Genomic DNA, 20,470 nt, shown 5'->3' with positions numbered 1-20,470 from the left:
CTTTGTCTGTACATTATACCTTGAATTCTAACGTGCCCAGAAATCTGCTCCTTTTACTCTCTGTTCTGAACGTACTAGGCGTCCAGTTCTATTAGCCTTTAGCCGTACCCTTATCTTACTCCTCCTCTGTTCCTCTGGTGATGTAGAGGTTAATCCAGGCCCTGCAGTGTCTACCTCCACTCCCATCCCCCAGGCTCTCTCATTTGTTGACTTCTGCAACCTTCAAAGCCTTGGTTTCATGCATGTTAACATTAGAAGCCTCCTCCCTAAGTTTGTTTTATTCACTGCTTTAGCACACTCCACCAATCCGGATTTCTTAGCCGTGTCTGAATCCTGGCTGAGAAAGACCACCAAAAGCCTTGAAATTTCCATTCCTAACTGTAACATTTTCCGACAAGATAGTACTGCCAAAGGGGGCGGTGTTGCAATTTACTGCAAAGATAACCTGCAGAGTTCTGTCTTACTATCCAGGTCTGTACCCAAACAATTTGAGCTTCTACTTCTAAAAATTAACCTTCCCAAAAACAAGTCTCTCACCGTTGCCGCTTGCTATAGACCACCCTCTGCCCCCGGCTGTGCCCTCGACACCATATGTGATTTGATTGCCCCCCATCTATCTTCTGAGTTCGTGCTGCTAGGTGACCTAAACTGGGACATGCTTAACGCCCCGGCCATCCTACAATCTAAGCTTGATGCCCTCAATCTCACACAATTTATCAATGAACCTACCAGATATAACCCCAAATCCGTAAACACGGGCACCCTCATAGATATCATCCTAACTAACTCACCCTCCAAATACACCTCTGCTGTTTTCAACCAAGATCTCAGCGATCACTGCCTCATTGCCTGCATCTGGTATTGGTCTGCAAGCAAACGACCACCCCTCATCTCTGTCAAACGCTCCATAAAGCACTTCTGCGAGCAGGCCTTTCTAATCGACCTGGCCGGGTTATCCTGGAATGACATTGACCTCATCCCGACAGTAGAGGATGCCTGGTTATTCTTTAAAAGTGCCTTCCTCACCATCTTAAATAGGCATGCCCCATTCAAAAAATTTAGAACCAGGAATAGATATAGCCCTTGGTTCACTCCAGACCTGTCTGCCCTTGACCAGCACAAAAACATCCTGTGGCGTTCTGCATTAGCATTGAATAGTCCCGTGATAGTCATATAAAATAACCTCACACTCAACGTCAACAAAACTAAGGAGATGATTGTGGACTTCAGGAAACAGCAGAGGGAACACCCCCCTATCCACATCGATGGAACAGTAGTGGAGAGGGTAGTAAGTTCCTCGGTGTACACATCACAGACAAACTGAATTGGTCCACCCACACAGACAGCATCGTGAAGAAGTGCAGCAGCGCCTCTTCAACCTCAGGAGGCTGAAGAAATTTGGCTTGTCACCAAAAGCACTCACAAACTTCTACAGATGCACAATCGAGAGCATCCTGTCGGGCTATATCACTGCCTGGTACGGCAACTGCTCCGCCCACAACCGCAAGGCTCTCCAGAGGGTAGTGAGGTCTGCACAACGCATCACTGGGGGCAAACTACCTGCAGCACGCGATGTCACAGGAAGGCCATAAAGATCATCAAGGACAACAACCACCCGAGCCACTGCCTATTCACCCCGCTATTGTCCAGAAGGCGAGGTCAGTACAGGTGCACCAAAGCTGGGACCGAGAGACTGAAAAACAGCTTCTATCTCAAGGCCATCAGACTGTTAAACAGCCACCACTAACATTGAGGGGCTGCTGCCAACACACTGACTCAACTCCAGCCACTTTAATAATGGGAATTGATGGGAATTGATGTAAAATATATCACTAGCCACTTTAAACAATGCTACTTAATATAATGTTTACATACCCTACATTATTCATCTCATATGTATACGTATATACTGTACTCTATATCATCTACTGCATCTTTGTGTAATACATGTATCACTAGCCACTTTAAACTATGCCACTTTGTTTACATACTCATCTCATATGTATATACTGTACTCGATACCATCTACAGCATCTTGCCTATGCCGCTCTGTACCATCAATCATTCATATATCTTTATGTACATATTCTTTATCCCTTTACACTTATGTGTATAAGGTAGTAGTTTTGGAATTGTTAGCGAGATTACTCGTTGGTTATTACTGCATTGTCGGAACTAGAAGCACAAGCATTTCGCTACACTCGCATTAACATCTGCTAACCATGTGTATGTGAGAAATAAAATTTGATTTGATTTGATTTGATATGCAACTTTTCAGGGAAGTTAGGAACCAATATACACAGGCAGTTAGGAAAGCTAAGGCTAGCTTTTTTAAACAGAAATTTGCATCCTGCAGTACAAACTCAAAAAAGTTCTGAGACACTGTAAAGTCCATGGAGAATAAGAGCACCTCCTCCCAGCTACCCACTGCTCTGAGGCTAGGAAACACTGTTACAACCGACAAATCCACTATAATTGAGAATTTCAATAAGCATTTCTCTACGGCTGGCCATGCTTTCCACCTGGCTACCCCTACCCCGGTCAACTGCCCGGCACACTCCACAGCAACCCGCCCAAACCCCCACAATTTCTCCTTCACCCATATCCAGATAGCTGATGTTCTGAAAGAGCTGCAAAATCTGGACCCTACAAATCATCCGGGCTAGACAATCTGGACCCTCTCTTTCTAAAATGATCTGCCGAAATTGTTGCAACCCCTATTAGTAGTCTGTTCAACCTCTCCTTCATATCGTCTGAGATTCCCAAAGATTGGAAAGCTGCCGCGGTCATCCCCCTCTTCAAACGGGGAGACACTCTAGACCCAAACTGCTACAGACCTATATCTATCCTACCCTGCATCTTTAAGGTCTTCGAAAGCCAAGTTAACAAACAGATTACTGACCATTTTGAATCACATCGTACCTTCTCCGCTATGCAATTTGGTTTCTGAGCTGGTCATGGGTGCACCTCAGCCACGCTCAAGGTCCTTAACGATATCATAACCGCCATCGATAAGAGACATTACTGTGCAGCTGTATTCATCGAACTGGCCAAGGCTTTTGACTCTGTCAATCACCACATTCTTATTGGCAGGCTCAACAGCCTTGGTTTCTCAAATGATTGCCTCGCCTGGTTCACCAACTACTTCTCTGATAGAGCTCAGTGTGTCAAATCGGAGGGCCTGTTGCCCGGACCTCTGGCAGTCTCTATGGGGGTGCCACAGGGTTCAATTGTCGGGCCAACTCTCTTCTCTGTATACATCAATGATGTCTTGCTTGCTCTTGCTGCTGGTGATTCTCTGATCCACCTCTACGCAGACGACACCATTCTGTATACTTCTGGCCCTTCTTTGGACACTGTGTTAACTAACCTCCAGACGAGCTTCAATGCCATACAACTCTCCTTCCGTGGCCTCCAACTGCTCTTAAAAGCAAATAAAACTAAATGCATGCTATTCAACCGATCATTGTCCGCACCTGCCCGCCCATCCAGCATCACTACTCTGGATGGCTCTGACTTAGAATACGTGGATATCTACAAATATCTAGGTGTCTGGCTAGACTTCAAACTCTCCTTCCAGACTCACATTAAGCATCTCCAATCAAAAATTAAATCCAGAATCGGCTTCCAATTTCGCAACAACGCTTCCTTCGCTCATGCTGCCAAACATCCCCTTGTAAAACTGACCATCCTACCTCTCCTTGACTTCGGCGATGTCATCTATAAAATAGCCTCCAACACTCTACTCAGCAAACTGGATGTAGTCTATCACAGTGCCATCCGTTTTGCCACCAAAGCCCCATACACTACTCACCACTACGACCTATACACTCTCGTTGGCTGGCCCTCGCTTCATACTCGTCGCCAAACCCACTGGCTACAGGTTATCTACAAGTCTCTGCTAGGTAAAGCTCTGCCCTATCTCAGCTCGCTGGTCACCATAGCAGCACCCACTCGTAGCACGCACTCCAGCAGGTATATCTCACTGGTCACCCCCAAAGCCAATTCCTTCCTGGTCGCCTTTCCTTCCAGTTCTCTGCAGCCACTGCCTGGAACGAACTGCACAAATCACTGAAGCTGGAGATTCCTATCTCCCTCACTAGCTTTAAGAACCAGCTGTCAGAGCAGCTCACAGATCACTGCACCTGTTCATAGCCCATCTGTATACAGCCCATCTATCTACCTCATCCCCATACTGTATTTATTTATTTAACTCCTTTTGCACCACAGTATCACTACTTGCACATCCATCTTTTGCACATCTACCATTCCAGTGTTTAATTGCCATATTGTAATTACTTCGCCACCATGGCCTATTTATTGCCTTAACTTATTTGACCTAATTTGCACTCACTGTATATAGACTTTGTTTTCTTTTTTTCTACTGTATGTTTTGTTCATTCCATGTGTAACTCTGTGTTGTTGTATGTGTCGAACTGATATGCTTTATCTTGGCCAGGTCGCAGTTGCAAATGAGAACTTGTTCTCAACTAGCTTACCTGGTTAAATAAAGGTGGAAAAAAAACTCTACATGTACATATTACCTCAATTACCTCAACTAACCGGTGCCCCCGCACATTGACTCTGTACCTGTACCTCTGTACACATCCTCTGTATACATCCTCACTATTGATATTTTATTGCTGCTCTTTAAGCATTTGTTACTTTAATTTTAAATGTTTTATTTTGTACTTATCTATTTTTTACTTAACACGTATTTTTCTTAAAACTGCATTGTTGGTTAAGGGCTTGTAAGTAAGCATTTCACTCTAAGGTATTTTGTATTCGGCGCATGTGACAAATACAATTTGATTTGATTTGATTCTACTGAGATTGTGACAGCCGGTTAAATGGCATCCCTTGAGAAGGGAATATGTCAGGAGAAGTGCAGTATTAGCATAAGGAGATTCATAATAGGAATACGGAGGAGGAATGGAGTGAAAAAGAGAGACAGAGGAGGTCTTGAGAGAGGGAGGTAGAGGGTGAGCTTGAGTCGGTTAAAAATGGCAGAAAAAAGGGAGAGTTTGTTAAAGAAGAATGGTAGAAAGTGTAAGCAGAGTGAGCTGAAGACGAGGATAAATGGTAGTGAATGAGGGTGAAGTATTGGAGGTGGTAGGTGTGGTAAAGTTCGTGGAGCCCGAGGCCTGCATCGAGGGTCAGGATAAAGATGAGTCTGTGACAGTATTAGTGAAGTTTTTGGAAATAGTGGACCCTTGCCTTTTGGCTGATCTATTTGGGGTTTCAGGGTGGGTGAAAACAGAGTTGGGTGCTGTGGAATCAGTGAGGGTAACCAGAAGTGGTTGTGTGATAATTGTTTATATTTCTGCTGGTCAGAGGGAGAAGGTGCTCCAACAGAAGAAAAAGATTCACAGTGTTTGTTATTCTCGTCGTTTGATGCGACGCAGACAGGGTGGCATGAATGGTGAAATAGAACAGTTATTATCTGTTCTTTTGACTTTTGATGTTGAGTCTTTGACCAACAAAGTGATGTTAGGATTTTTAAGTTATCCTTGACGAGCTTTTGTGCCGAATACATTACGCTGTTTCAGGTGTCAAGCTTATGGGCATGTAGCAGCAGTGTGTAGGAAGGAGGTTCCTAGGTGTGAGAGGTGTGAGAAGTGTGCAGAAAGGCATGAAAGGCATGTGTCGCATTGGGGAAAGTAGTGAATTTACTAACGCACCCAAAGTATCACACAGTCTGAGATGCACTACTTTCTTTTGTCCATTTATTGATTTATTGCGCTACGGGAAATAGGGTCCTCATGATTGATCACACACACATTAGTTACACTTATCCATTATGTTGAAGCACTTTTTGAAACGGTCAAGATTGTTTAATATATGTATCTTTAAATAAAATATCCTAAATGGAAGAAAACGTATTGTTAACCTATATAAATTTATATTTTCTGCCAATTCCTCACTGTTTAATGATTCTATAATAATACTTTCAAAATACTTGTATTTCGCGAAGACACAGTGGGAAATGAATTACTTCCGGGTTACGTTTCATTCGCACGGACATCTTCGGCGGCCTGCTTGGAATTTACCCTATTGTTGTAATGTGTTCTCTTGCAACATGACTTTAAAGTTCTCCCCCCAATAAGCATTTTTGTAGAAAAGGGGTTGAATGTCACGAAGTAAGTATAACGTTTCTAATTGAATTGCTAGCCTGCTGGCTACTGGTACTTACATCTAGATAGCATACATTGTTAGCTAGATTATCATTGCATTAGCTAATTGTGTTGCTAACTAGCAGCATTATTTGTGATAGCTTCCTAATTGACGATTTGCCATTTACTTTGAATGTTATATGGCTAGGTAACCTTAGCTAGCTATCCCCCATGATTAATTTAGCTAACTAGCTAATTTAGTTAGCTGGTAGACATATTCGCTAACTGAGGAACGCTCAACTCTTCTAGCTATATCTGCTTTCGATATAAGAGAACGGAGTTCAGTGTTCTTCAGCTAATCGTTGTTGTCAGTATCACCGATGAGCTCATGTCATGGTGTTTTTATAGCTAAGCATGATAGCTAACTATTCTAGCCTAGCAAGTAAGTTAGCTGATGGATGCACATCCAGACCTAGTTATGCAACATGTTAATGATGGACACATGACACAGACACACATCTATTCATGAGCTTTTCTTTTGCCACAGTCTCCTTAATAACTAGATGTTGACCAGTGGTTGCTGCCCACCCAGGCCAGTATGGACGAAGGAACCCTGGAGACAGCCATCACGGCCTACAGCGCCCAGCTGCAGCAGGTGGAAAGTGCCCTGTTGGCCGGCCTGGACCCGTCGCAGCAGGCTGACCTGCTAAAACTGAAAGAAGACCTCTCTCAGCTGATAGAACTCACAGAAGCTAGCCTAGTGTCGGTCAAGAAGAGTCAGCTCCTAGCCACTCTCGAAGAGGACGACGGGCTCCAGTTGCTAGCCACAGGCACACCAGCTAACGGTGGCTTGGACAATGAGTTTGCTGCCTTCTACTCGGAAGTGGGGGAGGTTTCCGGAAGTAGCTCAGACATGAGAGAGAGGGAAGATGAGAGAGAGGAGGAGGAGGATGATGGTGAGGTGGAGGGAGAGGTAGATGCGCTAAGTGGCACCAAAGTGCGAGCACCCTACCGCACCTCTTGGGGGACTTTGGAGTACCACAATGCAATGATCGTGGGGACTGAGAGTTGTGACAGGAATGAGGCCCAGGTGAGGGTGCTGTATGTCCATCCCACACAGAAGTCCATGAAGCCCTGCCCATTCTTCCTGGAGGACAAGTGTCGCTTCGCAGACAACTGCAGGTATAGGGTTTTATTAAGGAGTGAACATTTAAATTAAATTGTGATCCTTAACGTTAAGAAAAATCAGGAACCAAATTCAAATCGCATTGCAGTTATCACAAAACATGTTATTTTCCATGTGATAGCCGAACTAGACGATAGGCCTGGGAAATGTTATGTAATTGAAATAAAACTGGAGGGGACAGGCAAACTTTAGGCTACTTCGGTGAATTTGGGAGATGTGCAAGACATGTGAATCACATTTTTTTCAGCCTGCCCCCTCCTCTCTTTCCTTTGCGCTGGCTCGCCTGGGCCTTGTTCATTACGCCAATTATTTTTCAAAATGTTTCTTAACTCTAGTTTTAGTTGCAAACCGGAACGTTACGTTTTGCAACTGTTTGGACTAATGATCACACCCCTGCTCTTTCTCTTCACTGATGACGTGAGAGTGTTCAGTTTTTGCTCTATTGCGTGTAGAATATCCTACCCTATTCACTGATGGTAGTCCTTGTTTTACTGATGTTGCAAGACATTGCAAGCCCAGAAATTGAGATGGATGGGCGTAGTGCACTGTTCTGGTAGCCGATCTGCCTACACTGTGCCCCCCCCCTCTTACTGTCCCTCGCTATGAAAGCAAGATATGAATGTTCTCGGAAATACAGCAACTAATCGGGTTCCTCCCTTCCAAAAATACTCAATCTAAGGAATCTTGACACTCAGAAATGATTTTGGAGTCCACTCTCCACCACTATGTCGTCATCATTAACAATTGGAAAAATGGCAGAAAGGCAAGCGACAGCAGCGAAGTCCTGAATGGCAATACTTTAAGAAGTTAAATGAGAAGGAAATGCTAACTTTGAGAGGTAGAATTGAGGTACGGCAATACAGGTGCAATGCTTAACCATCTGAAAGGGACGCACCGTGAGACCTAAACTGTTGCTGGCTCAGCGCAGCTGCATTGTTAATTCACATCAAATTGTATACATTTTTCTTATCGTTTTAACGGAAAACCTATCTATGATCTCACACGGATATCTTTTTACAGGGTTGGAAGGAAAACAGAACACACATTTCCTTTGTAACTGATGAAGTAATAACATTATTGTTTTGTCATTCAAATTATAACGTCACATCCTTATTTTTCCAACCCCCCCACGTGGTTTTACACTTAATTTTAATTGCCATAAAATGTTTGAAGTGTTGAGCTTTCATGCAGTCTTTTGTACATTATTTTCAGTTCAATTGAAACCCTTTTCAACTACTCTCCCCAATGTTAATTTTTCTGGCTATGATACGCCGTCTCAGTAAGGACCCTCGTCTGACCCCTGTTCTGGTGCTGTAGGTTCTCCCATGGCGAGGTGGTGTATGTGTCAGAGCTCAGAGAGTTCCTGGAGTCGAACCTCACTAACCTTCAAGAGGGCTCCTCCTGCTTGGCCAGGCAAGACGACGGCATCTGGTACTCGGGCAAAATAACAGGTGTGTCACTGACTGTCCATCACCTACAGCAGGGGTACTCAACTACTATTTGAGGAGGTCCGGTCACACGCTTTCTATGTGACAAATGTCTGGATGGATATTGTCATTTATCGGCGTAGGAACAAACACCCACCTTGCAACCTATGCAACCCCAAACTGTTTGCACCCCTCTTGTTGGCTGAGAGAGAGTGCTGTAATTTTTTTAAAGATAATTTCCCGCAATTCTACACATTTTGCCATGTCTTATGTGTGTTCATATCAATCAATCAATCAAATGTATTATAAAGCCAGTTTTACATCCACAGATGTCACAAAGTACCTTATACAGAACCCAGCCTAAAACCCCAAAGAGCAAGCAATGCAGACGTAGTCACACGATGGCTAGGAAAAACTTCTCATAGCAGAGAGAGAGGGGGAGTGGACAACCACAGGTCTGGGACAAGGTAGCATTTGATGAACAGGTCAGGGTTCCATAGCCGCAGGCAGAACAGCAGAAACTGGAGCAGCAGCACGACAAGGTATGATACCAGAGTGACTATACAAAATCAATGGGGGTCAGGGCTCCTGGCCATGATAACTGCAACATTTACACTGAACAAAAAAATTGAACCGCAATATGCAACAATTTCAGCGATTTTACTTGCGTTAGTTCATACAAGGAAATCAGTCGATTTAAATTAATGAATTAGGCCCTAATCTATGGATTTCACATGACTGGGAATACAGATATGCATCTGTTGGTCAAAGATACCTTAAAAAAAGTAGGGGCGGGGATCAGAAAACAGTGTGACCACCATTTGGCTCGTGCAGCGTGACACATCTCCTTGTCATAGAGTTGATCAGGCTGTTGATTGTGGCTTCTGGAATGTTGTCCCACTCCTCTTCCATGGCTGTACGAAGTTGCGGGAACAGGAACTCACTGACAAACACGGGCGATCTAGAGCATCCCAAACATGCTCAATAGGTGACCATGGAAGAACTGGGACATTTTCATCTTTCAGGAATTGTGTACAGATCCTTACGACCTGGGGCCACGCATTATCATGATAATGGTGATGGTGGTGGATAAATAGCACAACAATGGGCAGGTCTCAGGATCTCATCACTATATCTCTGTGCATTGAAATTGCTATCGATAAAATGCAATTAGGTTCATTGTCCGTATCTTATACCTGCCCATACCATAACCCCATCACCAGCATGGGGCACTCTGTTCCCAACGTTGACATCAGCAAACCGCTCAACCACACAACGTTATACACGCTTTCTGCCATCTGCCCGGTACAGTTGAAACCGGGATTCATCCATGAAGAGCACACTTCTCCAATGTGCCAGTGGCCATCGAAGGTGAGCATTTGTCCACTGAAGTTGGTTACGACGCTGAACTGCAGTCAGGTCAAGACCCTGGTGAATACGACAAGCTTCTCTGAGATTGTATAGAAATTCTTTCATCAGCTGTCCGGGTGGCTGGTCTCAGACGATCCTGCATGTGAAGAAGTCTGGTGTGGAGGTCCTGGGCTGGCGTGGTTACACGTGGTCTGCGCTTGTGAGGCCAGTTGGACATACTGCCAAGTTCTCTATAATTATGTTGGTAGATAAATTCTCAGGCAACGGCTCTGGTGGACATTCATGCAGTCAGCATGCCAATTGCACGCTCCCTCAACTTGATACATCTGTGGCGTTGTGTGACACAACTGCACATTTTAGTGACCTTTTTATTGTCCCCAGCACAAGGTGCACCTGTGTAATGATCATGCTGTTTAATTAGCTTATTGATATGCCACACTTGTCAGGTAAATTGACTATCTTGGCAAAGGAGAAATGCTCACTAACAGGGACGTAAACAAATTTCTGCACAATTTGAAAGAATTGTGCGTATGGTCCATTTCTGGTGTCAGCTCTAACATGTTGAGTTTTTCTGTTTTGTTCAATGCCTTCAGAAAGTATTCATACCCCTTGACTTGTTCCACATTTTGTTGTTACAGCCTGAATTCAATATGGATTAAATATATAGTTTTACCTCACACAATACCACATAATGACAAAGTGAACATGTTTTTGTAAAAAAAATTCTCCAAATGTATTGAAAATAAAATGCAGATGTAATTTACAATTACTCCAAATTGAGCTCAGGTGCATCCAATTTCCTTTGATCATCCTTGATGTGTTGCTGCAACTTGATTGGAGACCACCTGTGGCCAATTAAATTGTTTGGACATGATTTTGAAAGAAACATCCCTGTCTGTATAAGGTCCCACAGCTGACAGTGCATGTCAGAGCAGAAACTACAAGTAACTGTTTGTAGATCTCTGAGATAAAATTGTGTTGAGACATGTCTGGGGAGGGTATAAAACAATTTCTAGAGTAATGAAAATGTCCAAGAGCACACTTGTCTCCGTCATTAGGAAATGTAAAAAAAAAAATATGGAACTGGCCAAACTGAACAACCGGGCAAGAAGGACCTTCGTCAGGGAGGTGACCGTGAACCCAATGACCACTCTGACAGAACTTCAGAGTTCATTGGCTGAGATGAGAGAACTTGCCTAAAGGACAATAGTCTCTACAGCATTTCACCAATCTGGGCTTTATGGAAGTGCTGTTTTCACGCTCTCTCACCTGCTGTCTCGACCTCTGAATGCTCGGCTATGAAAAGCTAACTGACATTTATTCCTGAGGTGCTGACCTCTGTTGCAACCTCTGTGATTATAAATGAAGAGCAGGGTCAAAATAATAAGTTTGAACATCTTGAACAATTTGGCCTTAATGTCCTGTACTCTTATCTTCCCCCAGCACAGCCAAAAGAGGACTGGCCACCCCTCAGAGCCTGGTTTCTTCCTAAGTTCCGGCCTTTTCTGGGAAGTTTTTCCTAGCCACTGTGCTTCTACAGCTGTGTTGCTTGCTCTTTTAGGTTTTAGGCTGGGTTCTGTACAGCACTTTGAGAGGTGGTAAGGGCTTTCTAAATACATTTGATTTGATAAGTGGCCATAAGGAAGCAAGTCCTGAAAATACGCATGACTGGAGATTGCCGAAAAGCACGTGAAAGACGGAGCACAAGGCAAAAGTTTCTGTGGATAGATTAAACAAAAATTTAATTATTTGGCCTGAATGCAAAGCACTATGTCTGGAGAAAACCAAGCACAGCTCATCACCCATCTAACACCATCCCTACCGTGAAGCATGGGCGCAGTAGCATCATGCTATAAGGATGCTTTTCAGTGGCAGGGACTGGGAGACTGGATAGGGAACAATGAATGGAGCCAAGTACAAGCAAATCCTTGACGAGAACCTAATCCAGAGTGCAAACGACCTTAGACTGGGGTGAAAATGTACATTCCAACAGGACAATGACCCCAAGCATACAGCTAAAGCAACGCTGGAATGGCTTCAGAACCAGAATGTGTAAGTTCTTGAGTGGCCCAGTCAAAGCCCAGACTTGAATCCCATTGAAAATATGTGGAAAGACTTGAATGCTGTTCACCGCCGCTCCCCATCCAATTTAAGAGCTTAAGAAAATCTGCAAAGAAGAATGGAAAATCCCCAAATCTAGTTGTGCAGAGCTGGTACTGACATGCCAAAAGCTGTAATGGCAGACAAAGGTGTTTCTAGAAAGTTTTGACTCGGGTGTGAATACTTGTGTAAATTATTTATTTATTTCATTTTGAATGAATTTGCTAACATTAAAAAAAAATAAAAAATAAAATAAACTGGTGTGTGTAGATAGGTGATCCTTTTTGAATTCAGGTTGTAATACAACAACTTAGAATATGTCAAGGAGTATGAGTACTTTCTGAAGGCACTGTTTCTTATTTTGTAAGTCATGCCCAACGATCTATATTGACCCTGATCTGGGTCCAGATCCGGACTGTGGCCCGCCTGTTGAGTATGGCTGACGTACAGCATAACAAGCATTGCCTTTCTCAAACCCATTCAATTTCACCCACTTTACCCACTACTAGAGATGTAGCCTATTGAGTCCCAAATTAGTTACATCATGTTGGGTGTCATGTCAATGTTTTGTAGTAGACAAGATTAACATTTGATCAGCTCAGATTACTGTGTTCCACTAACCAAGGTGATTGAAATGCTCTTGTCTGTCTGAGTAGACATCGACAATGATTTCTACACGGTGAAGTTCGACTCGGCCTTGCTGAAGAACGTCATGGTGGAGGCTGACGGGGTCATCCCACCGTTGAGAGAAGATGACCTGCCCTCCTGCTCTGAATCGGAGGAGGATGACAACGGAGAGGGCGAAGCAGCGTTCCCCATAGGTAGGTACCTCTTTCAACAATGTGTAGACCATATACACTGAACAAAAATATAAACGCAACTTGCAAAAATGTCAAAGTTTTTACTGAGTAATAGTTCATACAAGGAAATCAGTCAGTTTAAATACATTATTTAGGCCCTAATCTATGGATTGCACATGACTGGGAATACAGATATGCATTTGTTGGTCACAGATGCCTTTAAAAAAATGTAGGGGAGTGGATCAGCAAACCAGTCAGTATCTGGTGTTACCACCATTTGCCTCATGCAGCGCAACACATCTCCTTCGCATAGTGTTGATCAGGCTGTTGATTGTGAAATGTTGTCCCACTCCTCTTCAATGTCTTTGTGAAGTTGCTGGATATGAAACTGGAACGCACTGTAATACACGTCAACCCAGAGCATCCCAAACATGCTCAATGGGTGATATGTCTGGTGATTATGCAGGCCATGAATGAACTGGGACATTTTCAGCCTCCAGGAATTGTGTACAGATCCTTGCGACCTCGGGTCTTGCATTATTCTGAAACATGAGGTGATGGTGGTGGTATCGTTGAGCATTCAAATTGCTATCGATAAAATGCAATTGTGTTCATTGTCCGTAGCTTATGTCTGCCCGTACCATAACCCAACTGCCACCATGGGGCACTCTGTCCACAACATTGACATCAGCAAACCGCTCCCCCACACGACGCCATACATGCAGTCTGCCATCTTGCCGGTACAGTTGAAAATGGGATTCATCCGTGAAGAACGCACTTCTCCAGCGTACCAATGGCCATCAAAGGTGAGCATTTGTCCACTGAAGTCGGTTACAACGGTGAACTGCGGTCAAGACCCTGGTGAGGACGACGAGCACTCAGTTGAGCTTCCCTGAGAAGGTTTCTGGCAGTCTGTGCTCCGTTTGAGACTGTCCTACTGACGGGACATTAAAAACAAATCTCTTATGTTTCAGCGAGTCGTGGCTGAACGAGGAAATGGATAATATACAGTTGGCTGGGTTTTCCGTGCATCGGAAAGACGGAACAGCAACCTCTGGTAAGGGGTGGTGGTCTGTCTATTTGTCAACAAGAGCTAGTGTGCAATCTCTAATATTAAAGAAGTCTTGCGGTTTTGCTCGCCTGAGGTAGAGTACCTCATGATAAGCTGTAGACCACACTATTCACCAAGAGAATGGAACTATTTTTAGTATGTCTATTTGCCACAACAAACTGATGCAGGCACTAAGACCTCACTCAACCAACTCTATACGGCCATAAGCAAATGAGAATGCTCACCCAGAAGCGGCGCTCCTAGTGGGCGGGGACTTTAATTCCTGAAAACTTAATCCGTTTTACCTCATTTCTTCCAGCATGTCACTTGCAAACATGGGGGTCATAAAAGAAAAACTATACCCCCTTTACTCCACTCACAGAGACGCGTACAAAGCTTTCCCTCGCCCCCCCCCAGTAGGAAAATTCTATCCTCCTGCTTAAAAGCAAAAACTACAGCAGGAAGTACCAGTGACTCGCTCAATGCAAAAGTGGTCTGATGCTCAGTTACAGTACTGGTTTGCTAGCACAGACTGGAATATGTTCCAGGATTCATCCAATGGCATTGAGGAGTATACCACATCAGTCACCTCTTTCATCAATAAGTGCGGTGACCGTACGTACAGTTGAAGTCTGAAGTTTTACATACACCTTAGCCAAATACATTTAAACAAATTGTTTCAATTCCTGACATTTAATCCTAGTAAAAATTCCCTGTCTTAAGATCACCACTTTATTTTAAGAATGTAAAATGTCAGAATAGTAGAATCTTTTATTTCTTTCATCACGTTCCCAGTGGGTCAGAAGTTTACATATACACTCAATTAGTATTTGGTACCATTGCCTTTAAATTGTTTAACTTGGGTCAAACGTTCCGGGTAGCCTTCCACAAGCTTCCCACAATAAGTTGGGTGGATTTTGGCCCATTTTCTCCTGCCAGAGCTGGTGTAACGGAGTCAGGTTTGTAGGCCTCCTTGCTGAAAAACTGAGTTTAAATGTATTTGGCTAAGGTGTATGTAAACTTCTGACTTCATCTGTATGTTCAGTATGAATAGACTCCGGATTCTGTTTCTATGGTGTAGACCCAGCGTTGTCGTGAGGATTTCCATGAAATGGTGTGCAGCTACCTTAAAGACATTGTTATGGATGACTCTACCCCAGCATGGCCAGAAATTATTTTGGTTATAAGAGATTGTTTTGTCAAATCTCACAAAATAACTTTGTTGGAAGGAGGTTTAAAATTATTTTTACATTTGTGTCACAAACATTTGGGGGAGGGGGGGGGGGAATGATGAAAGTGTCCATTTTAGGCCCTTTTGAGAGCTACACATGCACCCCTCATTGTACTCCAAGGTGGTGTTTGTATCATGTATGGTTCACGGATCAAAGAAATGGCCTAAAATTGTCACATTTGATACAAATGTCAAAAGCATGTTAAATATCCTTCACTCCAATGACGTTTCGATAAACAATCTGAGCTGGCAATAATATTTTGGGGCATGCTGGCATGGAATCGACCCTAATGTAGAAATAGAGGATGTTATTGATTTGTAATTTACTTCCCATTTGAATCAATGTTTTTCCTTTCGCTCTAACCACAAACATTAGTGGATAACATGACACCTACTTACACAGTATCTTGGCTGAATGTTTCTTTGTACAGATGCCCTGCATGTAGCTAAAGTATTGAGTTTGTCTTCTCATTGTCCCATCAGTTTTAACCCAAGAGGAGGATTGGGCGCCGTCGGGAAGTTCTTCTACCTTTGGTGGCTGGGAGGCACACACAAGAGGCATAGGCTCCAAGCTCATGCTCAAAATGGGATACGAATATGGGAAAGGTAAACAAGTGATTATCAGTCAACAAACATGGAGACAATGCAGATAAGTTATACTTTACAGTAATACTGTAAAACACAATGTAATAAAATGTTGGGCTACTCTAAAATCAAATTCATATTGCCTTGTGGCACACATTCTGGTGAATGAAATTGTCAATTTAAAAGGTTAGTTCACAATCAAGGATTAGTGAAACACTCTGGCACATAGGTGCAGCAACAGTCTCCACTTCTGTCAGTCTTGGGTCATCTTCTTCACCATGCCCCCAGCTCTGCTGGTGTTGATGGAGCTCAGTCTTGATTGTTCTCTGCAATGTTGTTTTGGGCCTCTCCCTCTTACGTCTCCCCCTAGATTTGTGAAATGTGTGGATTAGTAAAAGCAATGTCCCATACAACTCATACTCCTAAGTTTAAAGCAATTTTACTGTGGTCATTTCAAGTTGACACCCTAAAATCCACTTTAAAGCATCACACAAATGGCCATTGTTTTAGGCTTTCAGTTTAATTGCTTTTCGAGATACAAGCCACAATTTGCCGCTCCCAGCAAGCCCATAGTAGATGCGTCTGTGCCCAACAGGTCTGGGTAAAACATCAGAGGGTCGGGTGGAGCCAGTGCTGGCGGTGGTCCTGCCCAAAGGTAAATCTCTGGACCAGTGTGCTGAGCTCACTGCGAGGAAGACGCAGAGCAAAGTGGCCAAAGGCAAAGATGGGCAGAAGGTGAGCCGCAATAAGAGAACGAGAAAGGCTCGTGCACATAACACTGGTGGGTGCCACAACGTCTTTGACTTCCTGAACCGCAAGCTGGGCAACGGGGACGCCAACCCTGGGGCAGGAGGCACTTGTGGCCCCCCTCCCTCACATACTCCATCGTCTCAAGGGGCCGGAGTGGAAGCTTACAAGGGGGGGAAGAGCACCAAGAGAAACCTGAACGTGAAGCTGTTCCAGGCGGCAGAGAGGGTGACCCAGACGGAGAGGGAGATCCAGAGACTCACAGAGTCCCTGAGCCGACGGACTGGGAGGTAAGGAAAGGAGGGACCCTGGGAACTCACCTCGCCTCTCATGTCATAAGATGGATGCCCAACAGCCATACAGGAGCACTTCACCGGCCATCATATGTGAATGGCAATGTACCCTAGTTGTTAAATGTTGTCTAAACTCATGGCAATGATAGTTTGATCTTTGCTGACTAGAGATGGGTTTAGGATTTGCTGCAAAACACAAATATAGTAGGTCCCTATTCTCCCAAATCAGCCTCTCCCTCTCATAGATCTCTTTAGTTTTCTTCCTCTGTAGCAACTTTGCTTCTGTAGATGAACTTCTACAGTGTAAGTCTGTAAAGCAACTCCGCCCCATGTCTATGTTGATCTTATTAAACCACTGTTCCCTCTGTCCTCACAGGGATTCTTCCATGGTGACTCACCTGGAAGAGAAGCTGTCTGCAGCCCGCAGCCTGCTGGTCCAGCAGAAGGCCCAGGAGCTCTCAGCCCAGAGGGAGAACAGGAAGGCTGACACTCACAAGAAAATGACAGAGTTTTGACCACACGGTCCTCCAGTGATTAGAACCCACAAACATTTTTTGTCAACTGAGAGAGGTGCCTCCTTAAGCTTATTTCATCCATTTTACTCAAGACTTTGGATTGTCTTAAGGTCGCTCTCTGGTTGTTGGACTTTTGCCTTTTTTTTGAGTTGTCAACTGGCTCCATGCATGAGTTATTTCTGTTAATATTATGAAATGTCGACATGGGTTGCAGTGGTGGAGATTTTAAGTGTTGGTCAGTTGCTGATGACCCTCTTGTTGTTAAAGGATGAGCCATGGCACACTTGGATAAACTGTTTATCATGGATGAGACGGCTACATATAAGTGGATATGACAGATTTTGGTTTCAGGTCCATAATTCTCTTATGTTGTTTTTCAAGTTGGGGTGGCTGGTAGCCTAGTGGTTAGAGTGTTGGGCCAGTAACCGAAAGATTGCTAGGTTGAATCCCCGAGCTAACGAGGTAAACATCTGTCGTTCTGCCTCTGAACAAAACAGTTAACTGTTCCTAGGCCGTCATTGTAAATAAGAATTTGTTCTTAACTGACTTGCCGAGTTAAGGTTAAATTAAATAAAAAGTCCCACCAATGTAACTAACCATTTTCTTATGTTATATAATTTGGAGTGGACAGCTTTCTTTAAATACATGTTTTTATTATTTTGCCAATGTTTTCAGAACTCACTGTACATTTTCCATTCTTTGTAAATATAAACCTCATGCACAACCTAAGCGTGATATAAAAAAAAATGTATCCCAAGAAATGCTTGTGTGTTCATATTGTTATACTTATGGCACCTTTGACAGGTTTTGTCAGAAGAAATTTGAATTATTTCGAATAGATGCCGGTGCCAGCATTGATCTCTCGCCCACCTCAGATTTTTGACTGACTTGGGGATTGAAACCTTGAGTTCAGAGACCTTTCGAAGTGTTAAAATCTTCAGCAATCTACATACCATACCCCATAATGACAGCTCCGAGACAGGATTGTGTCGAGGCTCAGATCTGGGGAAGGGTACCAAAACATTTTTGCCGCATTGAAGGTCCCCAAGAACACAGTGGCCTCCATCATTCTTAAATGGAAGAGCTCTTCCTAGAGCTGGCCGCCTGGTCAAACTGAGCAATCGAGAAGGGCCTTGGTCAGGGAAGTGACCAGGAACTCGATGGTCACTCTGACAGAGCTTTAGAGTTCTTCTGTGGAGATGGGAGAACCTTCCAGAAGGACAACCATCTCTGCAACACTTCACCAATCAGGCCTTTACGGTAAAGTGGCCAGACGGATGCCAATCCTCAGTAAAAGGCACATGACAGCCCGTTTGGAGTTGCCAAAAGGCACCTAAAGACTCAGACCATGAAAAACAAGATCTGGTCTGATGACAAGACAACAAGACTCAGGTCTGATGAAATCAAGATTGAACACTTTGTCCTGAATTCCATGTGTCACTTCTGGAGGAAACCTGGCACCATCCCCATGATAAATCAAGGTGGTGGCAGCATGCTGTGGGGGTGTTTTTCAGCGGGCAGGGACTGGGAGACTAGTCAGGATTGAGGGAAAGATTAACAGAGCAAAGTACAGAGAGATCCTTGTTGAAAACCTGCTCCACAGCTCTCAGGACCTCAGACTGGGGCGAAGGTTCACCTTCCAACAGGACAACGCAGGAGTGGCTTCAAGACAAGTCTCTGAATGTCCTTGAGTGGCCAAGCCAGAGCCCAGACTTGAACCCAATCGAACATCTCTGGAGAGACCTGAAAATAGCTGTGCAGCAACGCTCCCCATCCAACCTGACAGAGATTGAGAGAATTTGCAGAGAAGAATGGGAGAAACTCCCCGAATAGAGGTATGCCAAGCTTGTATACTTATGTGAATGTGATATCTGTTTAAAAATATATATATAAATAAATGAGCAAAAATGTCTAAATTCTTCTTTTTGCTTTGTCATTATGGAGTATTGTGTGTAGATTGATGGTGAAAAGAAACGATTGAATCCATTTTAGAATAAGGCTGTAACCTACCAAATTGTGGGAAAAGTCCAGGGGTCTGAATTCTTTCTGAAAGCACCGTCGCTCTGGTGACAACTGATATGACTGGATTTAATTGCTCGAAGGTGATGAATGGGAACGGGGCTGTAAGTAGCCCAGCAGATAATTGACTGCAAAGAAGCTCACTGCATTTGTTCAGGTGTTTTGAGTTAGAACATTGCGCTGGTTTCACAGATATATTCTTGTACCCAGTATCTATTAGCCTAATCAGATTCAACTCAATAACGTCAGACACATTTAACTGATATTCTTAATCACTTATCAAAGTGTTTGAAAATCAAGATGGAAGAAAAATCGTAACATTTATTAACAGTAAAGGTCTGTTCTTTCCTCAAAGATTAATTAAATAACCTGACATTTAGTGGTAATTAAGTTATTTAGTCTTATTGCTTTTGGTGTTTCCACCAATTTAAATATCGGGGCGGCAGGGTAGCCTTGTGGTTAGAGCGTTGGACTAGAAACCGGAAGGTTGCAAGTTCAAATCCCGGAGCTGACAAGGTACAAATCTGTAGTTCTGGCCCTGAGCAGGCAGTTAACCCGCTGTTCCTAGGCCATCATTGAAAATAAGAAGTTGTTCTTAACTGACTTTCCGACTTAAAAAACAAGAGTAATTAAAAAATCACAAATAGTGCAAACCAACAAAGAGAAGATTGATAATAGCAAACTTTTTAAAAGACATTGATAATTTAAGATAACATGAGCATTTACTACACGACTCAAAAAATAAAGGGAACACTAAAATAACACATCCTAGATCTGAATGAATGAAAGATTCTTATGAAATACTTTTTTCTTTACATAGTTGAATGTGCTGACAACAAAATCACACAATTATCAATGGAATTCAAATTTATCACCCCATGGAGGTCTGGATTTGGAGTCACACTCAAAATTAAAGTGGAAAACCACACTACAGGCTGATCCAATTTTGATGTAATGTCCTTAAAACAAGTCAAGATTAGGCTCAGTAGTGTGTGTGTGTGGCCTCCACGTGCCTGTATGGCCTCCCTACAA

At 43.5% G+C, this 20,470-nt stretch overlaps 1 protein-coding gene across 1 annotated transcript; it reads left to right on the top strand.

Annotated features, from left to right (window-relative positions):
* Window positions 1–6,011: 6,011 nt before the first annotated feature.
* On the top strand, window positions 6,012–19,335 carry zgpat (zinc finger, CCCH-type with G patch domain). The gene is made up of 7 exons (XM_064955928.1): window positions 6,012–6,140; window positions 6,661–7,295; window positions 8,617–8,750; window positions 12,854–13,018; window positions 15,763–15,885; window positions 16,460–16,901; window positions 17,281–19,335. Exons 2-7 carry the CDS (start codon window positions 6,712–6,714, stop codon window positions 17,417–17,419), a joined length of 1,587 nt encoding a protein of 528 aa, XP_064812000.1. The 5' UTR covers window positions 6,012–6,140; window positions 6,661–6,711; the 3' UTR covers window positions 17,420–19,335.
* Window positions 19,336–20,470: the final 1,135 nt, after the last annotated feature.

Source organism: Oncorhynchus masou, chromosome 33, assembly GCF_036934945.1.
Source record: "Oncorhynchus masou masou isolate Uvic2021 chromosome 33, UVic_Omas_1.1, whole genome shotgun sequence".
In the NCBI taxonomy this organism is placed as follows: Eukaryota; Metazoa; Chordata; class Actinopteri; order Salmoniformes; family Salmonidae; genus Oncorhynchus; species Oncorhynchus masou.
This window is presented reverse-complemented; position numbering and strand designations above follow the sequence as displayed.

Coding starts and splice junctions, on each gene's coding strand:
- zgpat (XM_064955928.1), top strand. CDS start 6,712: ATGGACGAAGGAACCCTGGAGACAGCCATCACGGCCTACAGCGCCCAG. Junction 13,019..15,762: donor CGAAGCAGCGTTCCCCATAG/GTAGGTACCTCT, acceptor TTGTCCCATCAG/TTTTAACCCAAGAGGAGGAT. Junction 15,886..16,459: donor GGGATACGAATATGGGAAAG/GTAAACAAGTGA, acceptor TGTGCCCAACAG/GTCTGGGTAAAACATCAGAG.